At 44.2% G+C, this 24031-nt stretch overlaps 1 protein-coding gene across 6 annotated transcripts in view; it reads left to right on the top strand.

Annotated features, from left to right (window-relative positions):
- Window positions 1-24031, top strand: part of Baz2a (bromodomain adjacent to zinc finger domain 2A) — a 55716-nt gene that overhangs the window by 16166 nt on the left and 15519 nt on the right. For 5 of the 6 annotated variants that reach the window (XM_045152597.1, XM_045152595.1, XM_045152594.1 and 2 more), the window contains 12 exons: window positions 5084-5221; window positions 6742-7335; window positions 10501-10686; window positions 11524-11742; window positions 13301-13726; window positions 13869-13929; window positions 15876-15984; window positions 16793-16894; window positions 17056-17266; window positions 22952-23052; window positions 23376-23441; window positions 23703-23936. In XM_045152597.1, coding sequence (XP_045008532.1) covers window positions 5086-5221; window positions 6742-7335; window positions 10501-10686; window positions 11524-11742; window positions 13301-13726; window positions 13869-13929; window positions 15876-15984; window positions 16793-16894; window positions 17056-17266; window positions 22952-23052; window positions 23376-23441; window positions 23703-23936 — 2445 coding nt within the window. In that variant the 5' untranslated portion in view covers window positions 5084-5085. The remainder of the gene's footprint in view (window positions 1-5083; window positions 5222-6741; window positions 7336-10500; window positions 10687-11523; window positions 11743-13300; window positions 13727-13868; window positions 13930-15875; window positions 15985-16792; window positions 16895-17055; window positions 17267-22951; window positions 23053-23375; window positions 23442-23702; window positions 23937-24031) is intronic. The other variant, XM_045152599.1, reaches the window with a different exon arrangement.

Here is a 24031-nt window from a genome sequence, read left to right as displayed (position 1 = left end):
AATTTTTAAAAATTTAAGCAGGACTTGGTGGCTCACACCTTTAATCCCAGCAGAGGTAGGTGATCACCGTGAGTTTGAGACCACCCTGAGACTACATAGTGAATTCCAGGTCAGCATGAGCTAGTGTGAGATCCTACCTCGAAAAACTAAAAGAAAAAAATTTTTTTAATTATTATTTTTTTTGAGAGAGAGAAGCAGATATACATTTATGATAGACAGAAAATGGGTGTACCAGGGCCTCTAGCCACTGGACAGGAACTCCAGGTGCCTGCACCACCTTGTGCATCTGGCTTTATGTGGGTACTAAGGAATTGAACCCGGGTCCTTTGGCTTTGCCAGCAAGTGCCTTCACTAAGTCATCTTTCCAACCATGTTTGTTTATTTCAGAGAGAGAGGGAGGAAGAGAATGGGCTTGCCAGGGCCTCCAGCCACTGCAAACAAACTCCAGACACCTTCACTACCTTGTGCATCTGGCTTTTGTGGGTTCTGGTTCCTTAGACTTTGCAGGCAAGTGCCTTAACCACTAAGCCATTTCTCCAGCCTGTAATTTCATATTTAAATAACACTTGAAATCAGGAGTCAAGTTGCTTATAATAAGGATGACTGGCTGTGTCATTCTTATGTTGTAATATCTCCCATACTCCCATGTTCGTAATGTTTTTAATAATATTTATATCTTTTTTAATTTTATTTGTTTGAAAGGGAGAATGAGCATGGCAGGGCCTCTATCCACTGCAAACAAACTTCAGATGATGTGCCATTTTGTGTATCTGGCTTTATGTGAGTACTGGGGAATCTAACTTGGGCTGTTAGCCTTTGCAGGCAAGCGCCTTAACCACTAAGTCATCTCTCCTGCCTCATTGTTATTTTTTAAAATAATAATAATGATGAAGGGAAGGAGGGAGGGGAGAGTAGTGGGTGGAGGGGGGAGGGAGGGAGGGGAGATATTAATGGGCATGCCAGGGCCTCTGGCCACTGCAAACAAACTTCATGTGCACATGTCACCTTGGGCATCTGGCCTTTATGTGGGTACTGGGGGTTTGAGCCCAGGGCCATCAGGCTGTGCAAGCTGAGCCATCTCTCCATCCCTTATTTCATTTTTTTTTTTTTTTTTTTGAGATAGGTTCTTACCATAGCCCAGGCTAACCTGAATCTCATTCTGTACTTCTTGGCTGGGCTGAAGAGATGGTTTAGAGGTTAAGATACTTGCCTGCAAAGCCAAAGGACTCAGGTTTGATTCCCAGGATCCATGTAAGCCAGATGCACAAGGTGGCTCATGGGCCTGGAGTTGTTTTGCAGTGGCTAGAGGCCCCTGGTCTGCCCATTCTTTATCTTCCCCCCTTCTCTCTCACAAATAAGTGAGAATAAATTATAAAAAATGAATGTTGAAAATAAAGCAGGGCTGAAGAGATGGCTTAGCAGTTAAGGTGCTTGCCTGTGGAGCCTGAGGACACATGTTCAGTCTCTCTCCAGATCCCACACAAGCCAAATGCACAAAAGGTGAGGTAAGCGCATGGTCACACATGCTCACTAGGTGGCGCAAGCATTTGTAATTCAATTTCAGTGGCTGAGGCCCTGGCATGCCAGTTTTCTCTTTCTCTTTTCTCACACATGCATGCACAAAAAATAAAAACAAGTAAATAGGCTGGGCATGGTGCACACCTTTAATCCCAGCACTTGGGAGACTGAGGTAGGAAGATCGCCATGAGTTTGAGGCCACCCTGAGACTAGATTGTGAATTCCAGGTCAGCCTGAGCTAGAGTGAGACCCTATCTTGAAAAAAAGTAAGTAAATAAAAACAAAAATACCCTTTTTCTTCTTTTTTAAAAAAAAAATTTTGTTTATTTTTATTTATTTATTTGAAAGAGGCAGAGAAAGAGAGAAGAGAGCAGGTACGCCAGGTCTTCTAGCCACTGCAAATGAACTCCAGACACATGCGCCCCCTTGTGCATCTGGCTAACATGGGTCCTGGGGAATCGAGCCTTGAACTGGCGTCCTTAAGCTTCACAGGCAAGCATTTAACCGCTAAGCCATCTCTCCAACCCACAAAAATACCCTTTTTCTGAGCTGGGCTTGATGGAAAGTTTGTAATCCCAATGCTGGGGGTTGGGGAGGCAGAGGTAGGATCACTATGAGTTGGAGGCCAGCATAAGTTAGATCCTTATATGATATACAAGACCCTATCTCAACAACAACAACAAAAAAAAAAACACTGGGTGTGGTGGTACACACCTTTATCCCAGCACTAGGAAGGTAGAGGTTGGAGGATCACTGTGAATTCAAGGCCAGCCTGGGACTATCAGAGTGAGTTTCAGGTCACCCCAGGCTACCTTGAAAAAACAAAACAAAAATAAATGAGTGAAATGAAACTGGAATTATGGTGCATGCCTTTAATCCATATGGGAGGCCGAGGTAGGATTAATGTTAGTTCAAGACCACTTTGAGACAGAACTCCAAGTCAGCCTGGGCTAGAGCAAGAACCTACCTCGAGAAACCTAAACAATAAAAAATAAAATAATAATTAGTAATAATAAAGCAGGATGTATAGCAAATACGCATTTCTTGCCAACAGTCCACTCCTTGGCTTCATGTTAAAAAGATGGCTTTTAGCTGGGCAGGGTGGCACAAACGCCTTTACTCATGGACCTTGGGAGGCAGAGGTAGGAGGATTGCTGTGAGTTCAAGACCACAGCCTGGGCTAGAGCGGGACTCTACCTCAAACTCCCCTCCCAACAAAGATGGTTTTAGGGCTTGAGAGTTGGCTTAGGGGTTAAGGCATTTGCCTGCAAAGCCAGAGGACCCAGGTTTGATTCTCCAGGACCCATGTTAGCCAGATGCACAAGGGGGCACATGCATCTGGAGTTTGTTTGCAGTGGCTGGAGGCCCTGGTATACCCATTCCCTCCCTCTCTCCCCCCCCTCTCTCTCTCCCTCCCTCCCTCCCTCTCTCTCTCTCTCTCTCCCCCCCTCTTTATCAAATAGATAGTTTTTGTTTGTTTGTTTGTTTTTCGAGGTAGGGTCTCACTCTAGCCCAGGCTGACCTGGAATTCACTATGGAGTCTCAGAGTGGCCTAGAATTTAGGGCAATCTACCTCTTCTTCCAGAGTGCTGGGATTAAAGGCGTGCACTGCCACGCCTGGCTAAAGATATGTTCTTTAAAATATCAAAACGGAGAGCTGGAGAGATTAAAGCATTTGTGTGTGAAGCCTAGGAACCCAGGTTGGATTCTCCAGGTCCCACATAATGCATCTGGAGTTTTTTAAGATTTTTATTTTATAGAGGGAGGGGATGAGAATGGGTGCTCCAGGGCCTCTAGCCATTCATTGCAAATGAACTCCAGACACAAAGCTGAAGGACCCAGGTTTGATTCCCCAGGACCCGCGTAAGCCAGATGCACAAGGGGGTGCACACATCTGTAGTTCGTTTGCAATGGGTATGCCCATTCTCTTCCTATCTGCCTATTTCTCTTTTTCTCAAATAAAAATAAAATATTTAATAAATAAATTAAAATGTTTAAAAAGCAAAACCAAAAATAAGGTCGTGGGAGATGGCTTATTGGGTAAAGTGTTTTCTGTGCAAGCATGAAGACCTAAGTTTATATTCCCAGCATCCATGTAAAATGGTGTGTATAGTGATGATGCTAGGGAGATGGATGGAGACAGGAGGTTCCTCCAGACTTGCTGGCTAACTTGTTTAGCTGAATCAGTGGGCTCCAGGATCACTGAGAGACCTTGTCTAAAAAATAAGATGGAGAGCAACTGAGGAAGATATCCAACACCAGTCTCTGGCATGTGTGTGCTCATGCGCCCATAATGCATACACATATGCATATGAACATGCCGCGCCCCCCCCCCCACAGAAAAAAGATGGCTTTGACACTTTTTGTGGACCCTGGGTAGACTCTGGCCTTACTTTCAGAATAAAAAAAAAGGATAAACTGTGCATGGTGGCAGTTGCGTTTAATCCCAGCACTGGGGAGGCAGTGGTCAGTTTGAGGCCACCCTGAGACTACAATAGTGAATTCCAGGTTGGCCTGGACTAGAGTGAGACTACCCCAGAAGGAAAAAAAAAAAAAGGCTGGAGAATATTAAATGTTACAGTAGAGGGCTGTTTAACAGGGGCTCACCTCTGGGGTCAAGAGGGTAGATCTTAGATGGCAGGGTCCTCCAGGCTTGTTTTTTTTTTTTTTTGTGGTTTTGCAAAGTAGGGTCTTGCTCTAGTCCAGGCTGACTTGGAATTCACTATGTAGTCAGAGTGGCCTGGAACTCAAAGCCATCCTCCTCCTTCTGCCTCCTGAGTGCTGGGATTAAAGGAGTGCACCATAACACCCAGCTTTTAAAATGTTTATTATTTGTTATTTTGAGGTAGGGTCTCACTCTAGCCCAGGATGATCTGGAAGTCACTATGTAGTCTCTGGGTGGCCTTGAACTCACGGCGCTCCTCCTGCCCCTCTGCCTCCTGAATGTTGGGATTAGAGGCATGCACCACCATGCCCAGCAGTCCACCTTTCTTTTTAAAAAAATCTTTATTAAGAACTTCTATAAGTGTTTTTTATCTTATTTTTTATGAGAGAGAATTGGTGCACCAGGGCCTCTAGCCAATGCAATTCAACTCCAGATACATGTGGCAAGGCGCCTTGTGTGCATCCATTACCTTATGCGGCTGGTTTACATGGGTTCTGAAGAGTTGGGTCTGGGTCCTTAGGCTTCACAGGCAAGCTTCTTAACCACTAAGCCATCTCTGCAGTCCATGTGTTTTCTTTTTTCTTTATCACTCCTAAGCAGTTTGTCTGTCATCTTAACTACTGACCTAGTATTGTTAGACCTTCTCTGGAGTTTGGCTTTGAACTGGTAATCTGTTGCCTCAGCTTCCTATGTGCTGGGTTTGTAGGTGTGTACCACTGTGCCTGACTTTAAAGGGGCCTTTACCCAGATTAGGGGCATATTTTCTTCTCAACTTCTACCACCTTTTACAGTACCTAGGTAGAAGGGTAAGTAGTGGTGGGGGGCATTCCCTTTAGAAGATGCTAGGAAATACAACCTTGTTTAACGCTAGTATTTTTCCCTCTTTCTCCCCTCCTACAGAAATGGAGGCAAACGACCATTTTAACTTTACTGGCCTTCCCCCTGCATCTGCTGCCTCAGGACTGAAACCCTCTCCTTCCTCAGGGGAGGGCCTCTACACTAACGGGTCTCCCATGAACTTCCCCCAGCAAGGGAAAAGTGAGTGTGAGGGCCACATGACTTGGGGAGGGAATGGGCATTATTTCTTGAGATCGGTTTGATGGGAGGAGATTTGGCTCCACTTTGGGCTAGCTACTTCATAATCAGGCTTTCCTGCCAGGTAGTAGGGAGGAAGTGAGAAATCAAACTTCTAAGAACAAGTTCTAGGGGTTTATGCAAGCAACACTTTCAATCGTGATTTCAGATTGCATACACTTTTAATTCCAGCATTAGGAGTGGGGGGATGAGGTAAGAGTTATTGAATTGGAGGCCAGATTAGGCTATAGAGTGAGTTCCAGGTGAGCGTGGGCTACACTGAGACCCTGCCTCAATAGAGGGGTGGGGAAGAAGGAAAGGAGGGGAGGGAGACAGAGACTTTTTCATTTTAGCATGCTCTTCTGTCAGTCTGGTTCCCTGGCTACTGCCAGCAATTAGGGAGGATGGGTACTGCTGCTGCTAACTACAGTTGAGAGAAAGATCAAGGACCAATCCTCGAAGCTGTTTTGAGGGATGGAAGAAGGTGATTTGGTCAAGTACTAGGGATAAGGTAAAAGTTGGTATGTGTTGGCTTTCTTTCTTTTTTTCTTTTTTTCTTTTTTTTTTTTCTTCCTTGAGGTAGGGTCCCAGGCTGATCTGGAATTCACTATATAGTCTCAGGGTAGCCTCAAACTCACAGCAATTCTCCTACCTCTGCCTCCTGAGTGCTGAAATTAAAGGTGTATGCTGCCACACCTGGCTTAGATTTTTTAAAATTTATCTATTTGCAAGCAGAGAGAACAAAGACAGAGAAAGGGCATGCCAAGGCCTCCAGCCACTTTGTGCATCTGGCTTTATGTGGGTAATGGGGAATCGAACCTAGGATGTTAGACTTTGCAGACAAGTGCCTTTAACTGCTGAGCCATTTCTCTAGCCCACATGCAGAAATTTTTACCCCCTGTGTATTACCCTACTGGGCCTATGGGGAGAGACTAAGCCCAGCTTCTGAGCTAGAATCTTGTCACTGTGGTGACTGCAAATTCTATTCTTAGTCCCAGCACAAAGTGCTGGATCTGCATGTGCTAGTGAGGTGGAGGCTGTCCCTTCTGGTGCCGCTGTGGGTCCAAATAGACACTAGGGAAAAATATTGGGAGTGGGGATTGGAGAACTTGGTCATGCCCTCCAAGGGAAGAATTCCCATAGGTAATAACAGAGGAAGAATGCAAGTCACTGTAGGAAATCTACATACAGCTTCATTTAATAAAAGCCTACAACAGCAGCAGCAGTAGCCAGTTTTCTACTATTGCCTCCTATGGTAAACCTAGACAGCTCCCTAGTCTTCTACTTAGCCTCAGCAGCAGTTGCTAAGCTTACCTCCAAGAGCATCTAGGTTTGGTGTTCCCAGAGACCCAAAAGCTGAATGTAACAGAGGTGACTCCTCCTTTCACCTTACCCTTTTCTAGTCAGGGCTGTTACTTTAGGGTTCTTTTGGTAGTTATTTACATATATGTCTATAATGACACCTTGGTTTTCTTTTCTGCCAGGTTTGAATGGGGATGTGAATGTTAATGGCTTATCTACTGTATCTCACACTACTACTTCAGGGATTTTGAACTCTGCTGCCCACTCATCCAGCACCTCACACCTCCATCACCCTAACGTGGCCTACGACTGTCTCTGGAACTATTCACAGTACCCATCTGCCAATCCTGGCACCAACCTCAAAGACCCACCCCTTCTCTCTCAGTTTTCAGAGGCACAATACCAACTCAATGGCATCCTTGGGGGCAGCCGACAACCTTCATCCCCGAGTCACAACACTAATCTTCGAGCTGGGAGCCAAGAGTTTTGGGCCAATGGTACTCAGAGTCCCATGGGGCTTAACTTCGACTCCCAGGAACTGTATGATTCCTTTACTGACCAGAATTTTGAAGTGATGCCCAATGGACCCCCAAGTTTTTTCACTTCCCCACAGACTTCTCCTATGTTGGGATCTAGTATCCAGACCTTTGCACCCTCTCAGGAGGTAGGCAGTGGGATCCATCCTGATGAGGCAGCAGAAAAGGAGCTGACTTCAGTTGTGACAGCAAATGGCACTGGCTTGGTAGGCAGCCTGGAGCTGGAGGAAGAGCAGCCAGGTATAACTGGGTCTGTGAGCTGGGTGAGGAGCAGGAAAAGGTGTGTGTGGGGGCCGGGGGGGGGGGGGGGGTGATGTAGTAGTAGCTTTTTCAGGAGAGGAAAACTTATCTTTCCAGCTCTCTGTAGTAGAGGGCAGTTTGCATGTTGGTGATTAGTAGGTCCAAGTGGCTGGAGTTTTTGTAGCAGCAGCACCAGCTCAGGAGTGGGAGTACAAATTATTTCAAGCTCATGGAGAGCTACTGGCCTGGAAAGGAAGGTGGGTGAGCCTGAAACAGCCTCAACAAACTGAATCAAGAAGGACTTATTGGACTGAGAATGTAGCTTAATTGGTAGAGTGCTTGCCTAGTATACATGAGAGTTCTGGGTTTGAGCACCACTACTTAAGCTGGGAGTGGTGACACATGTCTGTAAGCCCAAAATTCAGAAGATAGAGGCAGGAGGAATAGAAGTTCAAGATCATCATTAGATATATAGCAGGTTCAAGGCCAGCTTCGGGTATATGAGCTGCAAATGGCACTGTCTAAAAAAGATTAAAACAGGGCTAGAGAGATGGCTTAGCAGTTAAGGCACTTGCCTGCAAAGCCAAAGGACCCAGGTTTGATTCCCCAGGACCTCATAAGCCAGATGCACAAGGTGGCCATCCTCCCTCTGTTTCAAATGGAAAGGGGGAAGAAGGGAGGGGGGAGAGAGAGAGAGAATGAATAGGCATGCCAGGGCCTTCAGCCACTGCAAAGGAACTCCAAACATGTGCGTCCCCTTGTGCATCTGGCTAGCGTGGATCCTACAGAATTGAACCTGGGTGCTTTGGCTTTGCAGGCAAACACCTTAACTGCTAAGCCATCCCTCCAATCCATCAATTTTCTTTTCTTTTTATGGTTTTGTGATATAGGGTCTCACTGTAGTCCAGGCTGACCTGGAATTCACTATGCACTTTTAGGGTGGGCTTGAACTCATGGCAATCCACCTGCCTCTGCCTCCAAAATGCTGGGAATAAAGGTGTGTACCACTATGCCTGGCATTGTTTTTTGTGTGTATTTGTTTGATTTTTGTTTTTTTCAAGGTAGCGTTTCACTCTAGCCCAGGCTGACATGGAACTTGCTTTGTAGTCTCAGGGTGGCCTTAAACTCGCCTTCAGAGTGCTGGGATTAAAAGCATGCCACCACACCTGGCTAGTTTTTTCTTTTTTTTTAATATACTTTAAAAAAATTTTTATTTATTTATTTGACATAGAAAGCGAGAAAGAGAGAATGGGCGCGCCAGGGCCTCCAGCCAAAGCAAATGAACTCCAGATGTGTGCACCCCCTTGTGCATCTGGCTAACACGGGTCCTGGGGAATCGAGCCTAGAACTGGGGTCCTTAGGCTTCACAAGCAAGCGCTTAACTGCTAAGCCATCTCTCCAGCCCCCAGTTTGTTTTTTGAAGTCGGGTCTTGGTTTAGCCCAGCCTGACCTGAATTCACTATGTAGTCTCAGGCTGGCCTCAAACTCAGGGCAGTCCTCCTACCTCTGCCTCCCACATGCTGGGATTAAAAGCATGCACCACCATGCCTGGCTTTCAGCCCCTATTTTTATTTATTTACAAAAAGAGAGAGATTGGGTGTGCTAGGGCCTCCAGTCACTGCAAACTCCAGATGCGTGTACCACTTTGTTCAATTGGCTTTACATGGGTACTGGGGAATTAGAACTGTGTCCTTAGGCATTGCACCAAGTGCCGTAACTGCTGAGCCATCTCTCTAGCTCCTAACAATACATTTGATTGGCTTTTTCTTTTAAGTAAAGTTGGGGTTTGCTAAGAAAAGCTTTTGTTTGTTTTGTTGCCTGTGTGTAGTGTATGCACGTGTGTGCAAATGGGCATGCCTCCTGTGTGACGTAGAGGCCAGAGAACGTTGTATGTCACTCATCTGTGTGTTTTCTTGAGGCAGAGTCTCTCTTTAAACCCTGAGCTGCTTGCTGCTTTTTGATCAAACTAGCTAACCAGCAAGCCTCACCAATTCTCCAGTCTTTGGCTCCCCATAAGACTGGAGTTATAGATGTGTGTGGCCACACCCAAGTAATTTTCTGTGGGTGCTTGGACCAAACCGGGATGGTCTTAGGGCCTCATGCTTACACTGCAAGGACTCTTACCTGTTGAGCCGTCTCCCCAGCTCCAAAAGGTTTTATTTATTTATTTGCAAGCAGAGAGAGAAGAGAGAGAATGGACATGCCAGGGCCTCTAGCCACTACAAATGAACTCCAGACACGTGTGCCCCTTGGGCATCTGGCTTACATGGGTCCTGGGGAGTCGAACCTGGGTCCTTGGCTTTATAGGCAAATGCCTTAATGGCTAAGCCATCTCTCCAGCCCCAGGTTTTATTTTTTTTTAATACTTTAGTTTTTATTATTTATTTTAGAGAAAGGGAAAGAAACAAGTAGAATGAGAGAAAGAGAATGGGTGTGCCAAGGCATCCAGCCACTGCAAATGAATTCCAGACTTAGGTGCCCCTTGTTCATCTGGCTTACATGGGTCCTGGGGAATTGAACCTGGGTCCTTTGGCTTTGCAGGCAAGCGCCTTAATTGCTAAGCCATCTCTCTAGCCCCCAAAGGTTTTAACATAGATTTTTTAAAAATATTATTTATTTATTTGAGAGAGAGAGGACCAGGGCCTCCAGCCACTGAAGATGAACTCCAGATGCATGAGTGCCCTTGAGTATCTGGCTTACATGGGTCCTGGAGATTGAACCGAGGTCCTTTGGCTTTGCAGGCAAATGCCTTAACTGCTAAGCCATCTGTCTAGCCCTTAACATAGACTTTAAGTGTAAGAATGAATGTTAGAGAGAAAGAGACAAACTTAGGTAAAGTACCCTGCAGGCTTCTGATGACGGTTACATAAACATCTTGCTAGCAAAGATTAACTGCTTACTAGAGTTAAATTGAAAGCATCTTTTAAAAAAATTATTTATTTACATGGGGGGAAGGAGAGAGAAAGAATAAGAATGAATGGGTATGACAGATCCTCCAGCTGCTGCAAGAAGCATGTGCCACTTTGTGCATCTGGCTTTATGTGGGTACTGGGGAATGGAACTCAGGCTATCATGTTTTGTAAGCAAGTGTCTTTAACCACTGAGCCATTTTGCCAGCCTGAAAAGCATCAGTTTTATCTTGTGTTCTCTCCTGGGATTATGTAGAACTAAAGATGTGTGGCTACAATGATTCTGTCCCCTCTGTGGAGTCATTACACCAAGAAGTCTCAGTCCTGGTCCCTGACCCTACAGTGAGCTGTTTAGATGATCCTTCACGTCTTCCTGATCAACTGGAAGACACTCCAATCCTCAGTGAAGACTCTCTTGAGCCCTTTGACTCTCTGGCACCAGGTGGGCTTGGAGGACTATATCCCTTTCATTTACTTAGGGTAGCCAGCTCCTACTTCTAGGAAAAGATAAATCAGGGAGGGTATTAGTAAATCTGGGGTTTGGGGTTTGTAGATAATCCTGTACCAAATGTAGTCTGAGCTAAATTGGTTCATTTCCCAGGTTCTTTCCCATTGTTCCATTTGGCCAAGAGCCCTGGGCTGTAATAATTCCCTGAATAGGGATGTAACTACCTACCACATATGTTGGGTTGGGTTTTGGGTTCTAACTAACTAGAAAATAATCATTTGCAAATGAACAATAAATTTTTCTCCATTGAAATATAAAAATGCTTATTTTATGATAAATGCTTTTTTTGTTTTTGTTTTTCGAAGTAGGGTCTCACTCTAGCCCAGGCTGACCTGGAATTCATTATGTAGTCTCAGGGTGGCCTTGAACTCATGGTGATCCTCCTACCTCTGTCTCCCAAGTGCTGGGATTAAAGGTGTGTGGCACCACTCCTGGCTAAGTGCTATATTTTTGCAAAGATCTATGAGTAGATACATAGTCAATACTTTCCCTTCATTTTTGCAGTCATAACATAATGACACTTTTAGAGTGCTAGACATTTTCCCTAATTTAATACTGGAATCTTCCTGGGTGGGGTAGCTGAGTCAGGAGGATTATGAATTTGATGCCAGTTTGTGCTGTAGGTAAGATCCTTTTGCATCTTCTCTAACTCCAAATCACACTATGAAACTGGAATTGGATATTTATTGGCCAACATTTCATTTCAAAAAAGAAATCTTGCTGGTTTTTTAAATTTTCTTCTTTCTGAATTGTTTTCACCTTCATAAACAGAGCCAGTGAGTAGAGGACTTTATGGTATAGATGACACAGAGCTGATGGATGCAGAGGACAAGCTGCCTCTTGAGGACAACCCTGTAATCTCTGCCCTTGAGTGCCCTTCCCTCAATAATGCTACTGCCTTCAGCCTCCTGGCAGATGATAGTCAAACATCAGCTTCTATCTTTGCCAGTCCCACCTCTCCACCTGTTTTAGGAGAGTCTGTCTTACAAGGTAAGAGAACAGAGGTAGGACAAATAAAGTCCTTGACTTGCAAAAACGTGAGAAAATAAGTTCCACAGTTTAAGCCCTTAGGTGTGTGAAGTATATAAGAGTACCTTGCTGGGTGTTGAGGCTGTAGGATAGCATATGGTGAGAATTAAAAAGGCACAAGCCACCAAGTGGAAAAACACTTGTGAAAGTTGGAATTTGCAAGGAAAAGGATTAGAGACCTTTCTGTTTCCAAGTAAAAGCTATTTATACAATAACAACAACAGCTTTGCCTTTTTTTTGGTTTTTTTTTTTTTTTTTTGTTTTTTTTTTCAAGATAGGGTCTCACTCTAGCCCAGGCTGACCTGGAATTCATTATGTAGTCTCAGACTGGCCTTGAACTCACGGTGATCATGGTGATCATCCTAACCTCTGCCTCCCTAGGGCTGGGATTAAAGGCATGCACCATTATGCCTGGTCTAGCTTTGCCCACCCCCCCTTTTAAAGAAATATTTATTTATTAGAGAGAGAAAGAGCAGATAGAGAGAATGAGAACTTCAGGGCCTCCAGCCACTGCAAATGAACTCCAGTTGCATGTGCCACTTTGTGCGTGTGGTCCTTTGGTTTTGCTGGCAAGCGCCTTAACTGCTGAGCCATCTCTCTAGCCCCTAGCTTTGCCTTTTAACCTTCAAAAATGTTTGTCCTTAATTGGAGGAATCTAGAGCTAATTTAATTTTTTTAATTAACTTATTTATTTATGTGTGTATAGTCATAGCAGGGTTTCTTTTTTTTACAGTTTTATATCCAATTTAATTTTTTAAAAACTTAATGAAAATATAACAGAATCAAAACATTTAAAATAAGTACACTCACTACCCACACGCCAGCAATTCATTTAAGTCATACCAACTATAGAATATGAAAAATAAATTCAGAAGTGTAGTTACTTTAAAATACACTACTTTCACTTTTTTTCAGTATTTTACATTTATGTATATTTCCTATAGTGGAAGCAGAAATTCTCTCGAAAAACATTATCTCCTTAAAATCTTGAGGTGCATATTAGAGTCACAGGCAATATTCTGACATATAAAATTGCAGTACAGGCCTTTCAAATTTGGCATTTCACTGGTACAATACAATGACCAAGGTATATAACTGTACAGTGCCTAGACATTCCAGTAAGAACCATTATTTTCTTTAATGTAGAATGATGAATACATATTCTACAAGGGGCAGTGAGGTTAGTAATTCTATAGGGTATGTCCTGACATAATTTTCAAATTGTACAATAACACAAACAACTTTGTTAAGGCCATGTTTTATTTCATAGCAGGGTTTCTTATCTCTGCAAATAAATGCCTGATGCATGTGCCACTTATGTCTAGCTTTATATGGGTGTCTGGGGGGATTGAACCCAGGCTAGCAGGCTTTGCAAACAAGCACCTTTACCGCTGAGCAATATCTGTAGCCCCCAGAGCTAAGTTTTCTTAAGTAAAAACTTAGTCTAGGCTTGACTGACTAGATTCTCTTTTATATGATGCCATGTTTCCTTTACCTACACTATCCCTTTGAATTTTAGATAACAGCTTTGACCTGAATAATGGCAGTGACTCTGAGCAGGAAGAAATGGAGACTCAAGCTTCAGACTTCCCACCTCCCCTGACCCAGCCAGCCCCTGAGCAGTCAACCACTATTCAGTTACATCCAGTAGTCTCCCCAACAGCCTCATTGGCTGCTTCCACAGAAATCTCTCCAGAAGTCTCCCCAGCAGTTTCTCCAGGAGCTTCCCTCCTTTTCCCCCCAGCAATTTCTCCAAATTCCTCAGCAGCCCTCCCCTCAGTCTCCTTGACAGCTCCAGTGACCTCCCCACAGGCTTTCCCTGTAACTTCTCCAGCAGCTGCCTTCCCAATAGCCCCCCCAGCAAATAAAGCTGTCAGCTGCTTACCTGAAGCTTCTGCTGACCTGCAAGAGATCACTGGAGAAGGAACCCCCACTTGTGGTAGTGGTAAGTATCCAGATTCTGTTGTACTACTCCTTGGTTCCAACAAAGATTTATGCCCGTGTTGCATTCAGCTTTTCCCCACTAACCTGTGATTTCACTATTTTGCTTAATTTCTTGTCTTGGTGTGTCTGGTCTTCCTCTGAAGGTGATGTCCTGAAGAGACGTATTGCTACCCCAGAGGAAGTTCGTCTTCCCCTCCAGCATGGGTAAATGCTCTAGATTGCTATGTGCATTGACCTTGACAAGATTAATGCATGCCTTGAGGAAAAAAGGAGTTCTTCATTTGAAGTGGAGAGAAAAGGGCTATAAAGTAGTAGATTATAGGACAGTTGTCTATAATCATAATGTTCTTTAACACAATATTCCTGAGATCACTTGGTTTTTCCCCAATCTTATTTTTCCCTTATCTCTTCCTACATTCTTTTTTATATAGTATTTTTAGACAGTTTTTTATATATTTTTATTTATTTGAGAGAGAAAGAGGCAGAGAAAGAGAAGGGAATGAGAGAGAGAATGGGCACACCAGGGCCTCCTGCCAATGCAAACAAACTCCAGATGCATGCTCCATCTTATGCATCTGGCTTATGTGGTTCCTGGGGAATTGAACCTGAGTCCTTTGGCTTTGCAGGCAAGTGCCTTAACCGCTAAGCCATCTCTCCAGCCCTCTTCCTACATCCTTTTTAAATTTTATTAATTTATTTAAGAGAGAGAAAGAGGTAGGTAGAGAGAGAATGGGCATGCCAAGGCCTCTAACCACTGCATATGAACTCCAGATGCATGTGAAACCCTGTGCATCTGGCTCTACCTGGGTACTGGGGAACTGAACTTGGGTCCTTAGTCTTTGCAAGCAAGCACCTTAACCATTGAGCCATCTCTCTAGCCCTCTTCCTACCTTCTTATGGTGACTGAGTCTTGATCAAGGAGTGCCACCTATTTGATTTCTCAAACTAAGGCTCTGCTATCCCAACTAGCTAGATTGTCCTGTTGTCAAAGAGAAGGTATAATAATGAATCGAGAGCGGGCTTATTACTAACAAATCAGGTGGTTTTGTGTAGTTGGGTTTTTTTTTTTTCTTTCTTTTTGAGGCAAAGCCAACAGACTGCCCCCCCCCCTTTAATGCAAGAGTGAGAGAATTGGACGGGTGTGGTGGTGCGCGCCTTTAATCCCAGCACTCGGGAGGCAGAGGTAGGAGGATCACTGAGAGTTTGAGGCCACCCTGTACTACATAGTTTATTCTAGGTCAGCCTGGACCAGAGTGAGACCCTACCTTGAAAAACCAAAAAAAGGAGGGAAAAAAAAGGAGGTGAGAGAATTGGTCAGGGCCTCCAGCCACTGCAATTGAACTCCAGATGTGTGCTTCCCCTTGTGCACATGTGTGACCTTGTCCACTTGTGTCACTGTAGGTCTGGCTTATGTGGGACCTGGAGAGTTGAACATGAGTCCATAGGCTTTGCAGGCAAGCCCCTTAACCGCTACGCCATCTCTCCAACCCTAGTTTCTTTTTTAATGTCCTTTACAGAGTTAAGCTCTGAAACAGTAACTTAATTGAATGACCAAACTAGGTGGAGGCAACTGTCTTCCTAGATCTTCCCTATCTCAACCATTCTAGGTCACCAAATCCGAGTACTACTTAAGTATTTGAGAGAAAGATCAGGGTCACTTTTCCAATCCAGTGCTTGGAACATAGAGTTCCTAACCAAATCCTGGAGTCCTGAGTCATTTCGTGAGTCAACAGCTAAGTTCACTCTTCTCCTTACCTCCTATCTTTGGCCTTTATTCCCTTAGGTCTTTATTATTATTCCTGAAAACGCAGTAATTACCCTAAATGGTGTCAGGAAGGGGTTTATGGCTGCTTATCTCAGGAATTTTGTAAAAAAAAGAGGTGGATTTTTATTTTTTATTTATTTTTTTTTTTTTGTAGGATTGTGCAGTTTAGTATATATTGCTTTACTCCTGAGGTATTTGCTGGAGTTCAAGTCTGCCTACTGGTTAAGCTCATGTGCATCATGCTAATTTTACATGTAGGATTGTGTGTATGCAGGACTAGTGAGGTAGATGTGGGAGGGTCATCTGCTCAGTGGGCTTGGCTCCTGGGTGGCATGGGTGGGTAGGGGTGTGACCTGGTGGCAGGGCCCATGTGCTTCTGTGGCAGGTGGCGGAGAGAAGTGCGCATCAAGAAGGGCAGTCACCGGTGGCAGGGAGAGACCTGGTATTACGGTCCTTGTGGGAAAAGGATGAAACAATTTCCAGAGGTTATTAAGGTAATACAGCATTTGTGGTGTTTTCATTTTCATTTTAAAATATATTTTATTTATTTATTTGAGAGAGAGAATGAGTGGGCATGCCAGGGCTTCCAGCCACTGCAAACGAACTCCCGATGCATGTGCCTCCTTGTGCATCTGGCTTATGTGGGTCCTAAAGAGTTGAACTGGGATCCTTTAGTTTTGCAGGCAAATGCCTTAACCGCTAAAACATTTCTCCAGCCCCTCATTTTAATATTTTATTGATTTATTTGAGAACTGAGAGGAGAGAGTAAGTGTATGTGTGTGCACAGATGCATGCACTGCAGCAAACTAACTCCAGGTGCATGAGCCATTTTGATCACCTGGCTTTATGTGAAAACTGAGAAATTGAACCCTTTCCAGCAGGCTTTGCAGTTAAGTACCTTAACTGCTAAGCTATTTCTCTAGCCTATTTGTGGGTGTTGGTTTTAAAAAAATTATACATATATATATACATATATTTATTTATGGAGGACAGAGAGAGAAATGGGTGTGTCAGGGCCTGTGAACTCCAGATGTATGTGCCACCTTGTGCATCTGGCTTACCTGGGTACCGGGGAATGAAAACTGGTTCTTAGGCTTCACAGGAAAGCACCTTAACTACTAAGCCGTCTCTCTCCAGCCCTATTTGTGGATATTTTTAAAGGAAGTACAGATTCTTGGAATACGATCCTGGGATAGCAGGCTGACATTATCTACTTTGGGATTTGTTCTGCTTGTGCCCTTGCTGGCCAAAGATCTGGTAGGGCTACTGCTTCATTAATGCCACTTTATTTTCTCCTCTCAGTACCTGAGCCGCAATGTGGTACACAGTGTTCGCCGTGAGCACTTCAGCTTCAGTCCCCGAATGCCTGTTGGAGATTTCTATGAAGAGAGAGACACACCAGAGGTGCTGGTCCAAGGAAGCTTTTGTTTCTGAAAATAGTTGACGAATAAGCTGTAGATTTCTCTTGTGGGGTTTGCTGATTTAGGGAGCCTTGAGTGGTTCAGAGGGCCTGATGGCCTGCACTGAATCTCTCACTATTAACACAGTCTTCCTTGGTACTTTAGGGTTTGCAATGGGTCCAGCTCTCAGCAGAGGAGATTCCATCCAGGATTCAAGCAATTACCGGCAAACGGGGCCGACCTCGAAACAATGAGAAGGCTAAGGCCAAGGAAATTCCCAAAGTAAAACGGGGCCGAGGTCGGCCACCTAAGGTCAAAATCCCTGAGCTATCGAATAAGACAGACAACCATCTCCTAAAGAAACCAGAAGTCCAAGGTACAATGGTATTTTTTACTTAGGAATACTGCCTCTTCATGAGATAGCTGAAATGTGGCTTAATTGCTAATGTCTGGCTTTCCTAGGAGTGTGGCTGACATCTGGACAGTCTTTAATCAGCTTCTCCTCCTTGGAGGGCAGGATCAGGGTCATAGCACTTTGGTGGTCATTGTGTAGCCAACTTCTTCCTTTTAGTTGCTTTTACTAATAAATCTTGGTCTATTCCCAGATGCAGTACTTTTTTGTTTGTTTGTTTTTTCTAGTGTAGAGTCTCACTCTAGCTCAAATTGACCTGTCATTTACTATGTAGTGTTACAGTGGCCTCGAACTCATGGTGATCCTCCTATCTCTCCCTCCAAAGTGCTGGGATTAAAGGTGTTCACCACCATGCTCAGCTCAGATGCAGTATTATATGGTCCAAAGGAGATGACTTACATGCCCTTTCCTTTTGTTTTTGAGGTAGGGTCTCACTCTAGCCCAGGCTGACCTGGAATTCACTATGTAGTCTCAGGGTGGCCTTGAACTCATAGTGATCCTCCTACCTCTGCCTACTGAGTGCTGGGATTAAAGGCATGTGCCCCCCATGCCCAGCTTTTTTCTTTCGTTTTTTTTTTTTAAGAGGAGGGGAGGGAGGGAGAGAGAGAGAATGGGTGCATCAGGGCCTGCTGCAAATGAACTGCAGACACGTGCCATCTTGTGCATTTGCCTAGCATGGGTCCTGGGGAATCGAACCTGAGTTCTTTGGCTTTGCAAACAAATGCCTTAATGGCTAAGCCATCCCTCCAGTCCAGCTCTTTCTTTCTTTCTTTCTTTTTTTGAGTCAGCATCTCACTCTAGCCCAGGCTGACCTCTAACTCATGGTGGTCCTTCTATTTTAGTCTCCTGAGTACACCTGACTCACATGCCCTTTCTTACCCTTTTGTCAATCCTTACTTACACTGATTTCATTGACATACTTTTCTCTTCCTCATTTCCACTGTTGTGACAATTTCAAAGTCACATCTGATTTTAGTAGATGTTTAGCACTACTTTAGTGGGATAGAAAGGCAGGAAAGTATCTGAGTTTTTAAAAAATTAAATACTATATTTACTCTGGTTTTTTAATTTTTTCTCAATTTTAATTAACATTTTCCATGATTATAAAAAGTATCCCATGGTAATACCCCCCTTCCCCCACTTTCCCCTTTGAAATTCAATTCTCCATCATATTCCCTCCCCATATCAATCAGTGTCTTTTATTTTGATGTCATGATCTTTTCCTCCTCTTATGATGGTCTTGTGTAGGTAGTGTCAGGCACTATGAGGTCATGGATATCCAGGCCATTTTATGTCTGGAGGGAGCACGTTGTAAGGAGTCCTACCCTTCCTTTGGCTCTTACATTCTTTCTGCCACCTCTTCCCCATTAGACCCTGAGCCTTGGAAGGTGTGATCGAGATGTTACTCAGTACTCCAGTCACATCTTTTCCAGCACTGTGATACCTTCTGAGTCATCCCAAAGTCACTGCCATGTGAAAAGAGAAGATTCTCTACCCAAAGTGAGAGTAGCATTAATAAAAGGGTATAAATATTAAGAGAAGTGCTTACTGGGGAGTTTTGATAAGCATAGTATATAAATTTTTCCAGACATCAGCAGGTGTTACACCCCTAAGGCTCATGACTACCCCTGTTTTAAGTTTTCAGTATCAGGGATGTGTTTCTCCCCATGAGCGGGCCTCCAGTCCAATTGGAGGGCATTTGGTTTCCACCATGACAGACGTGCCACTATTGCACCTGTTAACTCATTTGACCTGGCTGGCCAATTATAAGGCTTGCAGTGTCCACTGTTGAGTATCTTCACTGGTGGTATCTCTTTCTCCCATTGAACTACATGTAGAATGGCTTCTTCCAGCTTTCTGTCAGCTGGTCTTCATGGAGGAGGTTATCAGCTCAGTTCCAGCAGTATTTCTCAGTGTCCTTGCAGCCCAAGTATGTGGAGTCTTCAGCAGTAGGGTCTTATCATCTATTCCTGGTGGGAAACCAAGGGCCTTGGCAATGGCCTATAATGTTTTGGGGGCATCAGGGACCTCCCTGGCCAACAACTCACTGGAGGCATCCCATCCCTGGCATTGAAAATTTTCTAACAATGATCTATGGCTCCTGAGTGTTCCCTTGTCTGAAACTGGAGGATTCCATGAGATTTATTTGCATCCTCTTAGATTTTGATTAGCCCTCCCTCCACCTTTCCTTTACTCAATCTCTTCCCCTGACCTCACTTTGGGCCTTTTCACCCCCGCTAATCTATTCTTCTACTTACATATATACAATACCAACCTATTAAGTACCCTCCTCCCTTCCTTTCTCTTCCCTTTATATCTTCTTTTTAACTTACTGGCCTCTGCTACTGAGTTTTTTCGTTCTCACACAGAAGCCCAATCATCTGTAGCTAGGATCCACATATGAGGGAGAACATGTGGCGCTTGGCTTTCTGGGCCTGGGTTACCTCACTTAGTATAACCCTTTCCAGATCCATCCATTTTTCTGCAAATTTCATAACTTCATTTTTCTTTACTGCTGAGTAGAACTCCATTGTGTAAATGTGCCATATCTTCATTATCTACTCATCAGTTGAGGGACATCTAGGCTGGTTCCATTTCCCAGCTATTATGAATTAAGCAGCAATAAGCATGGTTGAGCATGTACTTCTAAGGAAGTAGGGTAAGTTCTTAGGATATATGCCTAGGAGTGCTATAGCTGGGTCATATGGTAGATCAATTTTTAGCTGTCTTAGGAACGTCCACACTGATTTCCACAATGGCTGGACCAGATTGCATTCCCACCAACAGTGTAGAAGGGTTCCTCTTTTTCCACATCCCCGCCAGCATTTATGATCATTTGTTTTCATAATGGTAGCCAATCTGACAGGAGTGAGATGGAATCTCAATGTAGTTTTGTTTTTTTTTTTAATTTTTTAAAAAATTTTTTATTTATTTGAGAGCGACAGACACAGAAAGAAAGACAGATAGAGGGAGAGAGAGAGAATGGGCACGCCAGGGCTTCCAGCCTCTGCACACGAACTCCAGACGTGTGCGCCCCCTTGTGCATCTGGCTAACGTGGGACCTGGGGAACCGAGCCTCGAACCGGGGTCCTCAGGCTTCACAGGCAAGCGCTTAACCGCTAAGCCATCTCTCCAGCCCTCAATGTAGTTTTAATATGCATTTCCCTGGTGACTAGGGATATAGAACATTTTTTTTTAGATGCTTATATGCCATTTGTATTTCTTCTTTTGAGAACTCTCTATTTAGCTCCATAGCCCTTTTTTTTTGGGGGGGGGGCGGTTCTAAGGTAGGGTCTCACTCTAGCTCAGGCTGACCTGGAATTCACTATGTATTCTCAGGGTGGCTTTGAACTCGGCGATCCTCCTACCTCTGTCTCCCAGTGCTGGGATTAAAGGTGTGTGCCACCATGCCCAGCTCATAGCCCATTTTTTAATTGGCTTGTTTGACTTCTTATTATTTAACTTCTTCGTGATCATGGTATCTCCCCTGTCAGGTAACTTCTTGTGTTCTTTGTATATCCTAGATATTAATCCTCTGTCAGATACATAGCTGGCAAAGATTTTTTCCCATTCTGTAGGTTGCCTTTTTGCTTTTCTCACTGTGTCCTTTGCAGTGCAAAATCTTTGTAATTTCATGAGGTCCCAGTGATTAATCTGTGGTTTTGTTGCCGGAGCAATTAGGGTTGTTGTATTCAGAAAGTTTTTGCCAAGACCAATATGTTGAAGGGTTTCCCCTACTTTTTCCTCTAGCAGTTTCAGAGTTTCAGGTCTGATGTTAAGGTCTTTAATCCATTTGCACTTAATTCTTTATACTTTAATATTCAGTCTTGCTGGTTGTAGTAGGGCATACCTTTAATATCAGCACTCAAGAGGCAGAGGTGGTAAGAGGATTGCAAGACCAGCCTGAGACTACAGAGTAAGTCCAGGTTATCCTGGGCTAGAGTGAGGCCCTACCTCAAAAGCAAGTTTTCCAGAAGGAGGAAATTTCAATCTTTTGGTAGCCATAGGAGCTGAGTACAAATACTAGCTACTATCAGTATGGATGTGACTCTTTAAAGTGTCCATTTATTACCTGTTTTTTTTATTTCTTGACACTCTAGCTTCTCAGTGCTACCAACTACTGTCTTTCCTTGGCAAGTTTGGCTTTCTGTTTCCTTTCTCAACTCTGCCCTAAAATCAGTCTGTGCATTGCTACTCTTGTCAGGTGGCCTGAGAAACAGACGAAATGTGGCCTCCTTTTCATCAGTTGGGCCCACTTCTAGAACAGTCTGGTTTGAGTCAGGGACTGCTGTTTCTGGGGTAGAGATACAATTTGAGTTATTTGTACAAACCCCATGTCAGATGCCTCTCCACAGCATTTTATTATGTATTTATTTATTTGAGAGTGACAGACACAGAGAGAAAGACAGATAGAGGGAGAGAGAGAGAGAGAATGGGCGCGCCAGGGCTTCCAGCCTCTGCAAACGAACTCCAGTCGCGTGCGCCCCCTTGTGCATCTGGCTAACGTGGGACCTGGGGAACCGAGCCTCGAACCGGGGTCCTTAGGCTTCACAGGCAAGCGCTTAACCGCTAAGCCATCTCTCCAGCCCTTATTATGTATTTTTCAAACAACAATAGGGCTGGATAGCTGGCTTAGTTATTAAGGCACTTGCCTGCAAGACCTAACAACCTAGGTTTAGTTCCCCAGCACTTATATAGAGCTGTCTGCACAAAGTGACACATGCATTTGGAGTTCATTTTCAGTGGCTAGAGGCCCTGGCATGCCCATATTTCCTTCTCTTTTTTTTCTCTCTCTCTCCCTCCCTCCCTCTTTACCCCCCCCCCCCGTTTTCTCCCCCAACCCCTGCTTGCAAATAAATAAAAATGTTGAGGGGGGGTTGAGGTGGGATCTCACTCTAGCTCAGGCTGACCAGGAATTCACTATGTAGTCTCAGGGTGGCTTCGAATTTATGGTGATTGTCCTACCTCTGCCTCCCAAGTGCTGGGATTAAAGGTGTGTGCCACCACTCCTGGCTTCAAATAAATAAAATATATTTTTCAAAATTTAGGGTGTAAAAAAAAAATGCAAGTTGTGCAGGGTATGGTGGCATACACCTTTAATCCCAGCACTTGGGAGGCAGAGATAGGAGGATCACTGTGAGTTCGAGGCCACCCTGAGACTACATAGTGAATTCCAGGTCAGACTGGGCTATAGTGAGAGCCTATCTCGGGGAAAAAAAAAAAGGCAGGTGTGGTGGTGCACGACTTTAATCCCAGCTCTGAGGTGGCAATGGTAGGATTGCTATGAGTTGGAAGCTAGCCTAAGACTACATAGTGAATTCCTGGTCAGCCTGAGCTAGAGCAAGACCCTACCTCAAAAAAACAAAATAAACAAATAAATAAAACAGCACGCCAGGCATGGTGGTACACACCTTGAATCCCAGCATTTGAGACACAGAGGTAGGATAGCAATGAGTTTGAAGCTAGCCTGAGCTACAGAGTAAGTTTCAGGTTATCCTGGATTAGAGTGAGACCTTGCGTCAAGGGAAAATAGATCGATATTATTCATGGAGCTTTGAGGGAAGCCACTTTTGTGATGGGCATGTGCTACCATGGATGCCAGCATGTTTTTCTGCCTCACTGATTTCACTTTGCTTTCTACCTTCACAGAAGCACTGAATGAGGAGGATAAAGCAAAGATGAGTAAAAACAAAAAGAAGATAAGGCAGAAGGTACAGCGGGGAGAGTGTCAGGCTCCTGTCCAAGGGCAGGTGAGGGACATTAGTGGACTAGCTTTTCTCAATGGGTAACTTTTCCTACAGTGTGCTCTTACTTTTTTCCATGTCCCACATTTGCCACCCCCTAGGTAGTAGCACACATTTATTTCCCTGAATTTCTTGGGTTTGGTTTAGAGAATGGGGCTTGTTGAAGAATAATGTGGGCATCTCTAGGGTGAGAGAACTGGCTCATTGTCAACCCCTCATCATCCCATCTCTCACCTCTCCTCCCCAGCACCCTTGTCTGTTTTTTAATCCTAGCCCAAGCAGAGGTGCTTTCAGAGTTTGAGGACTCTGACTTCCCTTATGGTTTACAGGCCAGAAACAAGAGGAAACAAGACACCAAGAGCTTAAAGCAGAAGGACACTAAGAAGAAATTGAAGGTAGGTGCCAGGTCTATTTTTTTTTTCCAGTGAGATATGTGTCAAGCACAAGACTTTTCACTATGGTAGGTAATACCCCTGAGCTGCATTCCTGTCCCTCAGGTCTAATTTTGAAGCCACCAAACTGATTTTGCAAGACATGTGCCAATCTTACTTAGTAGATTTATGGGCCTTCAAGTTTGGGACAGACTAGGACCTGGGAAACGTAGTGACTGGTATCTTTGACACTGTCTTGTTCTTCTCTCTCCTTTGGGTGGGTAGGTGGAAAAGGAAAAGATAAAAACAAAGCAGGAGAAACTGAAAGAAAAAGTGAAGAGGGAAAAGAAAGAGAAGGTAAAAGTGAAGGAAAAGGAGGAGATGGCCAAAGGCAAGCCAGCCTGTAAAGCAGATAAGACTCTCGCCATTCAGCGGCGCCTGGAAGAACGGCAGAGGCAGCAGTTGATCTTAGAGGAGATGAAGAAGCCCACAGAGGATATGTGTCTGCCTGATCACCAGGTAGCGAGGGCAAAGTAAACATTCCCAGGGTCATGAAGGGGCTAGTTCTGAGGACTTGCTTTTTGGTTTTGATTTTTTATGGTAGGGTCTCACTC

This window comes from Jaculus jaculus, chromosome 6, assembly GCF_020740685.1.
Source record: "Jaculus jaculus isolate mJacJac1 chromosome 6, mJacJac1.mat.Y.cur, whole genome shotgun sequence".
NCBI lineage: Eukaryota > Metazoa > Chordata > Mammalia > Rodentia > Dipodidae > Jaculus > Jaculus jaculus.
Note: the sequence above shows the minus strand (reverse complement) of the source record. Positions and strands in the feature narration are given on the sequence as shown.